Below are 14,879 nucleotides of genomic sequence, written 5' to 3'. Positions count from 1 at the left end.
TATTATGCGACCATGACCACTATCCATCTGTAGAACTTTTCATCATCCCAAACTGAAACTCTGTACCCATTAAACAGCAACTCCCTATTTCCTCCTCCCCTATGTCTGGTAACCACTGTTCTAGTCTTTATTAATTTTTTTCTAGGTACCTCATATAAGAGGAATCATACAATATTTGTCATTTTATGTCTGGCTATTTCACTTAACATAATGTTTTTAAGGTTCATCTATGTTGTAGCATCTACTTTATTTTTAACTATTATATAATATTCAGTATTAAATTATCCCCCTACTGATGGAGCATAGGTTGTTTCCAATGTTTAGCAATTACAGAAAGTGTTAGATATCCTTATAGGTATACTATATTGACTATTCCTGGGGGCTCTCAGCCTTTGTAAATGTGTCTGTATATGTATTTTTCCTTAGGTTGATATGGAAGTGACCCTTCCAGGTGAGGGTAAAGACCAAACCTTTAAAGTGTCTGTTCAGTGGGTATCAGTTGTGAGCCTTCAGTTACTTTTAGAAGCTTTGGCCGGGCACTTGAATGAAGTCCCAGATGACTCAGTTCAAGCACTTGATGTTATCACAAGACACCTTCCCTCCATGAGGTTAGTTTGAATTCTTTGCCACAAATGTCAGACTTTTGTTGGTAGGTTGCATTGGTGCCCATGACTTCTGCATAAGTCATAGTTCAAACTTGGTTTCAGTTTGCAAAGTTGAGAGTGAAATGAAAGATCCTTTCAAGTTTTTATTGTGAAACATGCGCAAATTCTTGTTTCTTCAGGTACACTCCAGTGGGTCGCTCCTTTTTCTCACCTCCTGAAGGTTACTACCACCCTCTGGGAGGGGGCAGGGAGGTTTGGTTTGGCTTTCATCAGTCCGTGAGACCTGCCATGTGGAATATGATGCTCAATATTGATGGTAGGATGGAACTCCGTTACCATTTACTCTTTGGGCTGGTTTTTTGGTCTTTTCCCTTTCCCTGAAGCTAAGTATCCTTCTCTGTTTTAGTATCTGCAACTGCTTTCTACCGGGCTCAGCCTATCATTGAGTTCATGTGTGAGGTTTTAGACATTCAGAACATCAATGAACAAACCAAACCTCTAACAGACTCCCAGCGTGTCAAGTTTACCAAAGAAATCAGAGGTAGGTATTTGCATCATTGTGGTCTTGGTCAGGCAGCTCAGTGTGGTCCAAGGAGCACTGTCTTACAGATGGAAGCCCAGACACCCCTGGGCTTAGTGTATTCATCTCTAAGGTAAAAATAATAATATGAATCTTGTAAGGTTGCTGTGAGAATTAAATGCAACTGGGTGTATAAACTTCTAGCACATGTCAGGCACTTAGTAACTGTTACTTTTAGTTACTTGAAAACCTCTATTTTAATAAAACGGAAGGACTGAAATGTCTCATGGGCGCCCACTCCTTCTGTGATGTTCCCCCAGTGTTCTCTGATTGGGGCAGAGATGGATACCCCTGGTGCTCGCCTGTGTGTGTGTGTGTGGGCATGTGTGTGTTTCCCCAGGTGTCTAACTTCACATGCTGTTCTTGCTCCCCTTCCCCCATCCCTCATCTCTCTGCATTCCCCTGTGTCTTCCTTCTATGCTCTGGGGTTCAGGGTGGCCCTCCTCCTGGCTTCCTGGAGAAGCCTAGAGAAGGATCAGGATGAGTGAGTCTCAGATTTCTCAGATTAATACAATAATACAAGTTTGTTTATCCTCAGAATTTCTTTGCTTCTTTACTTGTTAGCTATCTTCTCTCATTATGCCATAAGCTTCATTAGGGCTACCTCTAGGTCTAAGACTAAGTAAGCACTAAATCATTATTGATGCATGATATATATTTATTGAATGAAGTAATACATTTAAGTAGGATGCTAGTCTTCACTCATCTGGGTTCTAATTTTTTCTGCTTGGCTGAGGCTTTTTTGGCTATGCATGATGAAATTGTTCCCATATGTTTACAAACTTTGTCTTGTACAATGTCATGCCTTCCTGAAGAAAACCTTCAAATCTTTTTTTTGTGTGGTCACTATGATTTTAATTACTACTGATGTTTTGATGTTTTTTTTAACTTCAGGTCTGAAAGTTGAGGTGACCCATTGTGGACAGATGAAACGAAAATATCGAGTGTGTAATGTGACGAGACGGCCAGCCAGTCATCAAACGTATGTTCAGTTCAGTTCAGTTGCTCAGTCGTGTCCAACTCTTTTCGACCCCATGAATCGCAGCATGCTAGGCCTCCCTGTCCATCACCAACTCCCGGAGTTCACTCAGACTCACGTCCATTGGAGTCAGTGATGCCATCCAGCCATCTCATCCTCTGTCGTCCCCTTCTCCTCCTGCCCCCAATCCCTCCCAGCATCAGAGTCTTTTCCAATGAGTCAACTCCTCACATGAGGTGGCCAAAGTACTGGAGTTTCAGCTTTAGCATCATTCCTTCCAAAGAAATCCCAGGGCTGATCTCCTTCAGAATGGACTGGTTGGATCTCCTTGCAGTCCAAGGGACTCTCAAGAGTCTTCTCCAACACCACAGTTCAAAAGCATCAATTCTTTGGCGCTCAGCCTTCTTCACAGTCCAATTCTCACATCCATACATGACCACAGGAAAAACCATAGCCTTGACTAGACGGACCTTAGTTGGCAAAGTAATGTCTCTTCTTTTGAATATGGTATAGGTTGGTCATAACTTTCCTCCCAAGGAGTAAGCGTCTTTTAATTTCATGGCTGCAGTCACCATCTGCAGTGATTTTGGAGCCCAAAAAATAAAGTCTGACACTGTTTCCACTGTTTCCCCATCTATTTCCTATGAAGTGATGGGACCAGATGCTATGTTAACCACATCTAAAATTGTACCATTACATTTTTTGTATCGAAGGAAGCTACTATAATAATTTGAGAAATTGGTATCCCATTTTAGCGCTAGTGGTAAAGAACCCACCTGCCAATGCAGGAGACACAAGAGTCATGGGTTCGATCCCTGGGCCAGGAAGATCCCCTGAATGAGGGCATGGCAGCCCACTCCAGAAGAATTCCATGGATAGAGGAGCCTGGAAGGCTACAATCCAAAGGGTCACAAAGAGTCAGACACAACTGAAATGACTTAGCAAGCACACACACATTATAATTAAAAAACTCACCCAGATCTTCATTTTAAATACCAAAGCTTTTAAAGAGCTTTTAAATGTTTTTGATAGAAATACTAATAAAATGTTTTCCTTGCCTTTAAAGTATGCTGAACATAGATCAACTTTCATATAATGATGCAGAGTCATCATTATAAACATCATTTATTCTAGTGTTGTAATTCTCAATGCATGGCCCAAAAGGATCTATTAAGAACTGTATGTCATAAAAGCTGTCATGGGAAGATATATATTGCTTTGAGTTTTATGTGGATTTTTCTCCCCCCTTTTGTAGCTAACTGTCATTTCTTCCAGCTGTCAGTGTGTATGGCATGCCTCCAGCAGCAGATTCATTTATCCTTCCTCAATTTCATTTTTCTAATCACCTAACTTCTAATCCTCTGTGAAATGTGCCTAATGAGAAAATATATATGAAAGTGCTTTTAAAATTACCATATATGTAAGTTTTATTCTTGTAATCAAGATCATTAAACTCATGTCTGGCATAAATATAAATATTGGCTTTTCTAAGAGCATGAACTTAACTATATTAACTTTACATTATTTTACATACTTACTGAGAAGACTTTTTCAAACAAGTGTAATCAAAATCACCTACATGATTTTGCTCTAGATAACTGAAATTTTAGAGTGGCCTCTGGATAAATGTAGTATATCAATTCAGTCTGATTTGAATACATTCTTCAGTATGAATTCATGTACACATCACATGATTTCTTGAGTTATAAAGTGATATTCTATTTATTTTTCGTGTTATACCATTGAATATATTCTCTAGGGAAAATAAAAGTCAATATAGCATTTGTTATAGTGACAGATTATAGCATTTGTTTTTTTTTTTTTTTACATCCTGTCTTTTTTCATTATTTAATTACTGCATGTTACCCTATAAGAATGGGCTTCCCTGGTGGCTCAGAGGTAAAGAATCTGGTTGCAATACAGGAGACCTGGGTTTGATCCCTGGGTTGGGAAGATCCCCTGGAGGAGGGTTTGCCACCCACTCCAGTATTCTTGCCTGGAGAATTTCATGGACAGAGCAGCCTGACGGGCTGCAGTCCATGTGGTCGCAAAGAGTCAGACACAACTGAGTGACTAAGCACAGCACAGCACTCCTGATAAGAATAATTAAACTTATAGAACTATATAATTTTTGCTTAAAAATTAAAAGCACATAGATTTAAATATCACATAGATGATCCTCACTGCATTATTACTTCATGGGACATTAACAGTTAAAAAACAAGATTAAAGGTATTATTGTGCCAAGTTGTTTGAGATAATTTGTCTCCTGGAAGAGCCAAATAAGGAGTCTCTTAAATCACATTCTCCAGTTTGTATCAAGTATCTTGACATGGTCTCAAGTTCATGTATTTGGTTTTGTGGCCTCCAAATCCACATATATTTGTCCTGGTTTGGGGATCTAAAAATGTGACCCCAGTAACTATGCTGCACTCATTTTACCAGAAGTTCTCTTAGCAATTAAAACTCATATGTGGATGGTCCAGGACCTTATTTGCATTTACTCATCTCTAAGAGGATGAGTCAATGGCACCCCACTCCAGAACTCTTGCCTGGAAAATCTCATGGACGGAGGAGCCTGGTAGGCTGCAGTCCATGGGGTCGATAAGAGTCAGACACGACTGAGGGACTTCACTTTGACTTTTCCCTTTCATGCATTGGAGGAGGAAATGGCAACCCACTCCAGTGTTCTTGCCTGGGGAATCCCATGGACAGAGGAGCCTGGTGGGCTGCCTTCTATGGGGTCACACAGAGTCGGACACGACTGAAACAACTTAGCAGCAGCAGCAGCAGCAGCATCTGTAAGAAGTCAGCAAGAGGGACTTGCTGGTGGTCCAGTGGTTAAGACTCCATGCTCCCAATGCAGGGGGCCCAGGTTTGATCCCTGGTCAGGGAATTGCATGCTGCAACTAAGACCAGTGCAGCGGAAAAAAAAAAAAAAAAAGCCAGCAAGAGATTGTATTTATATTGATAAGTGTTAACGGACCTTTAGTGAATCTGTATTTTCTGGTTCTACAGCTTCTTCTTAATATAAGTTCTTTTTCCATTTTAATTAAATTTTTTTCTCATCCTAGCTTCAACAAACATGGAAAATTCCAACACAATCGCTGTCTTGATTAAATACTAAGATGGCTTAAGTGAAAATGGCTAAATAAAGATTGACCTTTGTTTTTTAAGTGATTGGTCAAGGTAGAAAATGTTAGTAGGGTTTTGTTTGCTTGCTTGTTTAAAAAAAAAAAAAGAGCATGAAGAAATTTCTAAAAAGATATTCTCTCTTATAGTTTTCCCTTACAGTTAGAAAATGGTCAAGCTATGGAATGTACAGTAGCTCAATATTTTAAGCAAAAGTACAATCTGCAGCTGAAATACCCCCATCTTCCCTGTCTCCAAGTGGGACAAGAACAAAAGCATACATACTTGCCACTTGAGGTAAGCTAAACTAAATTTTCTTTTCCAGTCTGCCAATCTCTTGAATGTGTGCTTGTGTGTTTTAAAGTCATGTTCTAAACTAGTGATAGAATATAGTATTAATCTCTGAAGTATTTTGGATGGGTAACTTCACCTTATAGCAGAATTTTCATTTGTTTGGAAATGGAAGATGTAAGCTGCACTTCAGCAAATATTAAGATACAGAAGCCCAAGACACAAACTAATTCCTCTTTGCCTCTTGATAGGTTTGTAATATAGTGGCAGGACAGCGATGTATAAAGAAGCTCACAGACAATCAGACTTCCACGATGATCAAGGCCACAGCAAGATCTGCTCCTGACCGACAGGAAGAAATCAGTAGACTGGTCAGTAAGGCATGGTCTTTAAGATAAGCTAGCTTTCAGATTAAAAAAAGAAACAATAGAAAATGCCGGATGGGACACAGTTACTCTTTGGTTTTATATATGCAGGCTTTCCTGTTCTTTAGGTGAAGAGTAACAGCACGGTGGGTGGACCTGACCCATACCTTAAAGAATTTGGTGTTGTTGTCCACAACGACATGACAGAGCTCACAGGCAGGGTTCTTCCAGCACCAATGCTGCAGTACGGGGGCCGGGTAAGCCTTTGTTTTGTTCAGCAAGTTTCTTCCAGCAATACCTCACTGAATTGACCCATTGCTTTGCTCATTGCTGCTTTTTGTCTTTTGACTAATATCAAATAGAGTTCTATGTATCCTCTCATCAACTTTAAAATGGACTTAGATTGTAATGTCTTTTCTCTTTTGTTTGTTTGTTTTAAAGAATAAAACTGTAGCCACACCCAACCAGGGTGTCTGGGACATGCGAGGAAAGCAGTTTTATGCTGGCATTGAAATTAAAGTTTGGGCAGTTGCTTGTTTTGCGCCTCAGAAACAATGTAGGGAAGATTTACTAAAGTGAGTATCTTCATATTTTCAGCTTAGTAATATCCCTTGCAGATATGAAAATACCATCTTTATGTGAACGTGCTGTGTACACTGGCACTGAATCCCTGACTCCTAAAGTGACACCATCTGGCTATAGGAAAAAGACATTGTTCTTATAATGAATTGCAAACTTGGGAATTACCTTGAGAATCTGACTCAGCTTCCTACATTTAGAGCAGAAATCTGTGACTAACAAGGTTGAAGTGGTGCTGATTGGCAATTTCTTGAGTTCTTAGTGAAGCTTCCTTTGGGGTTAATTGTATCTTTCCAGCTAAGATAAAAACTAGTTCATTTTTAATCATTGTAATTAACTAGGGAGCTTGTCTTACTGCAAGGTCACTGATTCAGATCTTTGGTTCACATCTTACAGATGCAGTTATCTATATAAAGGAAGTTAGTGACAAGGGTGGAAAACTTACCACAGGAAAAGTGAACTAGGGTGAAAGAAAAGAATCCTACAAAATGTTGGCAAATGCACAAAAGAAATTATCCTGAAAACTTTATTACATAGACTGGAGTAACTTCTCAAATCTAAAATTTAAAACTTGACTGTGAATTTTGCTTTTTCTTAAAATGATGTTTTCTTTGGCATTGTTACGGAATCAAATCTGTTACGAGTTTGAATATAATCCTAAATATGGTGATTTTGTGACAGAGTGTTTCAGTGTTCTCAATTGAACACAAGTTTACCCAGCTATTCTTGTACCTGGCTTGCCAAAATACACGTTACCTGAGATTTTGACCTTGCTTTTATCTTCGGTCCTGAATCACTGACTTGAATGTTTAAAGAAATTCTTTGAACAGAAATGCTATTCTAGGCCCTGAGGCCCAGCTGAGGCATAATTTTTTTAAAATTCCAAATGATAATCTGATAGTTTAGTAATACAGAATCTTCCGCATTATAATTGCAGTGATAGAACTTCTAGGCTGTTTTTGGCAACCATTTAAAGATGGGCTTTTTTTGTTTGTTTGTTAATAATTTTGGCTAAAAATTTACAGAACTGAAAGAAATATCTTAGAGGGAGCTAAATGCTAAGAATGTGCCCTGAAATGAAAGCACTGTGCCACCGGTTGTATTTTAACAGGAGTTTCACGGACCAGCTCCGTAAAATCTCTAAGGATGCAGGAATGCCCATCCAGGGTCAGCCATGTTTTTGCAAGTACGCACAAGGTGCCGACAGCGTGGAGCCCATGTTTAAACACCTGAAAATGACGTATGTGGGCCTACAACTTATAGTGGTTATCTTGCCTGGGAAGACGCCAGTATATGGTATGGACCCCTTTAATGTTGAATGAAGGATGATTTCAAGTAATTGGTGTAGCATTCAGGATAAACTAGGCTATGCCGCAGTCTAAAACAACCCCAAACTCTCAGTGGCTCAAAACAACAAAGGTTTTTTTTTGCTCTTGCTGTGTGTCCATTGAAGGTAAATTACAGCCTCTGCTCCATGTCATCATATCATTTTCACTCTGGAACCCAGTCTCTGTTTGGAATGTTGCTGGCCCCAAGGCAGAGAGAAAAGAACTCTGGAGATCTTTTTTTTTTTTTTTTTTTTTAACACAGAAAGCCTGGGGAGGTTTTTATTTATTTTGTGTTTTTCTTGTGGGGGAGTTGTTTTGGCTACACCCCGAGGCATTTGTGGTCTTTGTTCGACCAGGGTTCAGACTCACGCTCCCTGCATTGGAAGCGAGGAGTCAACCATCCAACCAACAGAGAAGTCTCTGGAGGGTTCTTAACTTCTGCAGTTTCTTGGCCACAGCCAACTATATGGCCCACCCGACCTGGGATAGGGGGCAGAAAATGCAGTGGGAATGAGGGCAGTACAAGTCTACCATAGCCCCCAAAGTAGGGAGAACTAGAATGTCTGGTGAGAAGCACTTAGGAGTATCAGGATGGGGGAGCCTACCACTTCCAGAACAGGAACTGCTTAGTTTGTATCTCTTATAAGAGGAATGATACAAATTTCTTTTGGCTATCATCTAAGCAAAGCCTTTGGAGACTACATAGACCAGCGATTTGAACTTTATAAAATGTCTTCAGCTCTCTGTATATTTGTATCTTTTGTTAGCTTCTCTTTTTCTGTCCTGTTTAGAGCAGGGAGGGGGGTGGAGGAAGGAAAAGAATCCCTTAAAATTCAAAGGGCTGGTGTGTGTACTAAGGAGGGGGAGCTGGGGAGATAAATTTCTTCGCCCAGACCAGTCCTGTGAGAAAAGGAACCTCAACAGACTTTTGAGTGAGTGGTGGCAGGCAGCATGGTGGAACAGAGGAAGTGGGCCGGCTTCCAGGCCTGCAGGAGAGAAGGGAAGGGAGAGGACCTATCCAAAAAAAAGAATTGCCCTCGGGGTTTAGCAGATAAAAGGACCACATGTGAAAAGCTGGTAGCACAATGTACAATATATGGTAGGCACTCTGTGGAAGTTAATATGTAGGAGTTTCCCCCTTTACTTCTAGGATTTTGGAGAATATAGCAACATTTACAATGAATTAATAAACTTATTTTTATAGCGGAGGTGAAGCGTGTTGGAGACACACTCCTAGGAATGGCTACACAATGTGTCCAGGTAAAAAATGTAGTGAAGACCTCACCTCAAACCCTTTCCAACCTTTGCCTGAAGATAAACGCAAAGCTTGGAGGAATTAACAACGTGCTTGTACCTCATCAAAGGTAAGATTCTGAACTCTGTGTTTTCCATTTGTTTTTTAAAATCTAACTTACATGATTTACACTAAAACAGATCTCAAATATACCCCTTGGTTACTTTTTCTGATACACATACGCACTCATGTAACCACCACCCAGGTTAAATATAGAACATGTCCAGCTCTTCATCAGGCTTCCTTGTGGCCCCTCTCAGTAGATAACCCCTGACAGTACCACTAGACTTCCCTGATGGCTCACAGGAGCCTGGCGGGCCTGGCCCGACATGTGTGTGTGTGTATACACAATAAGTAAAATAAATGTAAATTACGTGGTCAAAGTGATAAACACTATGGAGAAACACAGAATAGGGACGGAGACGAGCTTTGTTCTCTTCCTTAAGTCTCGCGTCTTGGGGTTTGGTCCTGGTTTCATGTGCATCCTGCAGTTCAGCATCCACTGTAGAAATCCCAGGATTCTAAGAGAGACTGTTCTGGGAAAGTTTTTCCTTTGGTGGTGGTTTAGTCGCCAGGTTGTGTCTGACTCTTGCAACCCCGTGGACTGTAGCCTGCCAGGCTCCTCTGCCCAGGGGATTCTCCAGGCAAGAATACTGGAGTGGGTTGCCATTTCCTTCTCCAGGGGATCTTCCCAACCAGGAATCGAACCTGGATGTCCTGCATTGCAGGCAAATTCATTACTGACTGAGCTATGAGGGAAACCCACGTTTCCCCTTTACACATAGAGATTTTGTTAAATTTGAGTTAGGTTCTTTTCTTGACTCTTTCTTTCCTGCTATTGCAGAAGAACCATGTTGGGCTTCCCTGGTGGCTCAGCTGGTAAAGAATCCACCTGCAATGCGGGAGACCTGGGTTCTATCCCTGGGTTGGGAAGATCCCCTGGGAGAAGGGAATGGCTACCCACTCCAGTATTCTGACCTGGAGAATTCCATGGACTATCCATGGGGTCGCAAAGAGTTGGACATGACTGAGCAACTTCCACTTTCACTTGACTCTTTCCTTCCTGCTACTGCAGGAGAACCATGTTGGCTTCTTTAGTCAATTCAGATTCATGATACTGGGTGGTAGGCACTCAGTGGGCTTTAGAAGTCTCTCCCAGTGGGCACACCTTTATTCTCTCTTGCAAGATTGTGTCTGTGATTGTATCTGGTGAGCTTGCTAAATGAAAGCATTTTCATCCATATGTCTGAGTGGCAATGTCTCCTTAAATCTGATCAGGCCCTCAGTGTTCCAGCAACCTGTCATCTTCCTGGGAGCAGATGTCACACACCCCCCAGCAGGCGATGGGAAGAAGCCATCCATCGCGGCTGTGGTTGGCAGTATGGATGGCCACCCCAGCCGGTACTGTGCCACCGTTCGCGTGCAGACCTCCCGCCAGGAGATCTCCCAGGAGCTCCTCTATAGTCAGGAGGTAATCCAGGATCTTACCAACATGGTTCGAGAGCTGCTGATCCAGTTCTACAAATCCACACGCTTCAAACCCACTCGGATCATCTATTACCGTGGAGGCGTATCCGAGGGACAGATGAAACAGGTAATCTCATTATCCTATAGCTTCCCTCTGGGGCATCTACATTTTTTTTTCTTTTTTTGGTCACACCATGTGGCATCTGGGATCTTGGTTCCCTGACCAGGGATGAAACCCATGCCCCCTGCATTGGAAGCATGGAGTCTGAACCACTGGGCCACCAGGAAAGTTCCCTCTGGGGCTTCTCAGTGTCTAATGGAACTTCCTCCAATCTACCACTCTGGGTAAATCAGATCTGAGAGATACCTAAGAGATAGGCAAGTTCTCAATTAAACGTCATTCCATTTCTAACTCCTAGGTAGCTTGGCCAGAACTAATAGCAATTCGAAAGGCATGTATTAGCTTGGAAGAAGATTACCGGCCAGGAATAACCTATATTGTGGTGCAGAAAAGACATCACACACGACTCTTCTGTGCAGATAAAACAGAAAGGGTAAGAACACATAGGATAAGCTTTATTATCTGATGCAAGTGAATGTGGTTTTGAGCAGGCATACATACAATTTTTTTCTAAAAGCAGAAGTGCCTAATAATAATTTAGTAAACATACTAACTCCAGTTGAGCTTAGATGAGCAATTCTGAATGATATAGGTTTCAAGACTGAATATTTCTGTTACGTGACAGCAATACTGGTTTCTAGAGTTTTTAGAGGGGGAAATAAAAAGCTTGCCAGGTACACTATGGTGATATAGACAAGCTCCAAAGAGAGGGGTTATTTATTTGGACTTTATTGCCATTTGCTACTTTTTGTTATCAATGTCTAAGGCATGGGTCTAGGGTATAAAGAAGCATTTCTTTTCCAAATAATTTTATATCAGTGCAGAGGATTTTTAGGGTATGCACTTTGAATACTTATGATGTCATACTTACTAATCATGGGCAAGTTAAGTTCTCTAAGCTTAATGGTTCTAACTATAAAGTGTGGTAAATACAATACCTAGCTTCCGTGGTTGTTAAGGGTTAAATTAGTAAATGAATGTTAATTTTGGATACAATTGCCAGCATTTGATTAAAAAAAACATTTTGTGTAACCTATTTATAATCTGATATTAATGTACAAGCTAGGTAAATTATAGGCACATAGTGTTGAATGACTTTAATTCTATGGTCTTTTCTGTGACATTACTTTATCTTTTTCAGGTCCCCTCTGACTGGCTCCCAGAGAGACCATTTCTGTCCATTGCCCAATCTTGTGGTCTTGTGGGTGACCCTCACTGTTTTCTAGTGCTTGCTTAGTTTTTGTCTCTGATCCAAAACTGAGCTGTTTCTTCTCATTTTCTGAATCATTAGAGAACTAAGGTTTTATGCTTGGGCCATAGGTTCATCAATCAGCACAGATTCAAAATACTGTCTTCCAAATTGCCCAGACTCTGACTTGGTAGTACTTCTTAGATTCTGCTAATTCACCTTCTCTGAACTCTTGCCTGAGCTCTAGGCACAAAGTATCCTACCATCCCCTCCTTAGGAGGGAATGCATAGTCACTCTCCATTCCTCTGTCAACTTGCTATTCCTGCAACTTAAGACCTGGATTATGTTTCTAAAATCCCGATCTCATAGCTTTATTTTTGACCATCCGGTGTTACTCCTGACCTTTGAAGATTGACAGTCCCAATCCTTGGTCCACTTTACACCCCTAACACTTACCAACATCTTCAGTTCTCTAAATATGCCTCTTGCCAGTCCCCAACTCTGAATTAATGCACTTGCCTGTTTCCTTTGCTTCTACTCTTAGGCTGGTTGAAGTTGCTGAGGAAAAAAGTCATTTATTCAGTAATGAACCATGTTACAAGTTCTTGATAGCAAATCTCAGCCAGGCCTTTGATGCCGCAATTTTTTTTTTTTCGTTTTTCCTATTCTCCGTAGCATCTGTTCCAATCATTTATACTCTTCTCAAGTCCCCAACCCTAACCATGACACCTTCATTGCCAACAACTTACATTGCCAGCAATAGAGCAACCTTCTGTTTCCTCCAGAAAACAAAATTGTGAAGGCATGAATTTTCTCAGCTTCCTCTCCTCTGCTTTCAAATTTAGCTAAATCTTGTGTTTTCTTACCCTGTTCCTTGAATCTTGGACGCTAACCGCTCCCACTTACGCTTCCCCACTCCAGCCTGTGCTTTTGGTTTTAATCCTTTCTGCCTTCTCCAGAGCCTCACTTCATTAATTATCCATTATTTTTCAGAATTTCAATTTTCCCCATTCCATTGGCTCCTTCTCCTCATCCTCTAAAGTTTCTTAACTTTTCCTCAGGCTTCTCTAAAACTTCCCTTCTCTCTCAGTCTACCTGCCATTTTTTTCCTTTCGGCTCTTTAATGACCAAACTTATAAGAAGAAAAGACTTGACTTTCTTTCTGTACCTTCTCACGTAATGTTTCAGTTCTCTGTTGCCTGACTTTGACTTCTTTGACTCCACCAAGGTTGTCTCTCAATGACTTGCTCATTTTGAATCCAGTGACGGCTTGTCGAATTCACACACTGACCTCTTTGCAGCACTTACGGATGGTTGCCTTCTTTGGACTTAGCAATGTGATTTTTCAGGTTCACTACCCACCTCTATAATTAGGCTTTCTTTGACTCTTCTTCTTCCTCTCTCCATTAAACACTAATGCTTCCTGGAATTTCATATCTCTCTCTTCTGAATTTCAACTGTCTTTAGTCTCACCTACTTTTCTGGCTTCACTGATTTGCTTATTGATTACCAAGTCTGTATTTCCAGCCCCAGATTTTCTGTGCGGCTCCTGATCTGTACTTCTAATTGTCTGTCAGTTTACTTAGATGCTCTGTAGGCATTGTGTCAGTCAAAATAGGCGAGGCTGTGCTGTGGTGACAAAAGACTCCAAAGTCTCAGTGGCTTACAAAGATTTATTTCTTGCTCACATTACACATTCATTGTGGCCCTCCTGCAGCTGTGACCTCGCTGTGCTCCCTTTGGAACCTAGGATGATGGAGAAGCATCTGTCTGGAACTTGGCCAGTCATTGTAGCAGAGGAGAAAAAAGATACATGTCAAGCCATATTCTGGCTCTTAAAGCTTCTGCCTAGAAGTGGCGCATCTCAGACCACATTTTATCAGTCAAAGGAAGTTACGTGGCCACTTGTGAGTTAATTGGGTAGGGATGTATAATGTACCCCCACCTCCTAGCCGCCCCCTACCCCCGCCAGAGGGTCTCTAGAATATTTGGCCCCAGTGATCCAATCTACCACAGGCGTTTCAAGCAAAACACATATAAACCCTTTCCTGATTGTTTTAGGATAATCCAAAACAATAGGATTCTCCTCATCCAAAAGGTATTCCTCCCCTGATTCTCTGTTCTTCTGTTGCTTGGTATCACTGTGTTAGTTAGCCAAGCTAGACAATTCTTAAGAGTTGTCTTTAAATTCTTCTCCTCTATTCCCCTCCTCCCTTCCTGTGTTCAGTTGGTCAAACAGTCTTCTGTGCTCTGTCCTGAAATCTCTTGTCTCAGCTCTTCTCTTGTGTGTCCCATCTGCCCTAGGCAGAACTCGTTAGGATTGCAGAAGACTCATAGAGGTCTCCTTTTTTCCATTCCTCTTTCACAGATGCATCCTCCACCTGCTGTCAGGGCTAGGTTTTTAAAATACAGATCTTATCCTGCCACTCCACTGCTCAAAAGTCTTTGTGTTTTCCCCCATTGCCTATGCTTGAGGGTACGAAATGCTTTCTTATGGTGTTCAGTGTCTTCCCGAGGTAGCCAAAGCATAATATTTCAGTTTGCTTTTTCAACATGTACTCATACACCTTCTATTACTGATGTGATTATTTCCATTTCCTATGTATATTGTATATTTTTATCCCTGGAATGACCACATCCATCCCACCTTTTTCCCCCCTCGTTTTTATAATAAGATATAATGTAGACACAGTAAAATTCACCATTTTTATTGTGCTGTTGTACAAGTTTTGACAAATGCATATAGTTGTGTAACTACACCCTAATATGAAAATGATTCCATCGTACACACTTGTCTTGTGCCGTTTGTAGTTAACCTTTTCCCTCACCTATAGCTGCTGACAACCACTGATATATATTCTGTCCCTCGAGTTTTGTCTTTCTCAGGACGTCATATGAAAAGAAGTCATAGCCTTTGGTCTGGCTTCTTTTACTTAGCATGGTGCATT

At 41.0% G+C, this 14,879-nt stretch overlaps 1 protein-coding gene across 2 annotated transcripts in view; it reads left to right on the top strand.

Moving 5' to 3' along the window:
* AGO4 (argonaute RISC catalytic component 4) overlaps window positions 1-14,879 on the top strand; it is a 31,642-nt gene that overhangs the window by 8,391 nt on the left and 8,372 nt on the right. For both annotated transcript variants that reach the window (XM_010841180.1, XM_010841181.1), the window contains exons 3-14: window positions 427-608; window positions 785-921; window positions 1,012-1,146; window positions 2,080-2,167; window positions 5,446-5,593; window positions 5,839-5,958; window positions 6,081-6,209; window positions 6,394-6,527; window positions 7,643-7,827; window positions 9,064-9,223; window positions 10,432-10,747; window positions 11,040-11,174. In XM_010841180.1, coding sequence (XP_010839482.1) covers window positions 427-608; window positions 785-921; window positions 1,012-1,146; window positions 2,080-2,167; window positions 5,446-5,593; window positions 5,839-5,958; window positions 6,081-6,209; window positions 6,394-6,527; window positions 7,643-7,827; window positions 9,064-9,223; window positions 10,432-10,747; window positions 11,040-11,174 — 1,869 coding nt within the window. The remainder of the gene's footprint in view (window positions 1-426; window positions 609-784; window positions 922-1,011; window positions 1,147-2,079; window positions 2,168-5,445; window positions 5,594-5,838; window positions 5,959-6,080; window positions 6,210-6,393; window positions 6,528-7,642; window positions 7,828-9,063; window positions 9,224-10,431; window positions 10,748-11,039; window positions 11,175-14,879) is intronic.

This window comes from Bison bison, unplaced genomic scaffold, assembly GCF_000754665.1.
Source record: "Bison bison bison isolate TAMUID 2011002044 unplaced genomic scaffold, Bison_UMD1.0 scf7180017864158, whole genome shotgun sequence".
NCBI lineage: Eukaryota > Metazoa > Chordata > Mammalia > Artiodactyla > Bovidae > Bison > Bison bison.
This window is presented reverse-complemented; position numbering and strand designations above follow the sequence as displayed.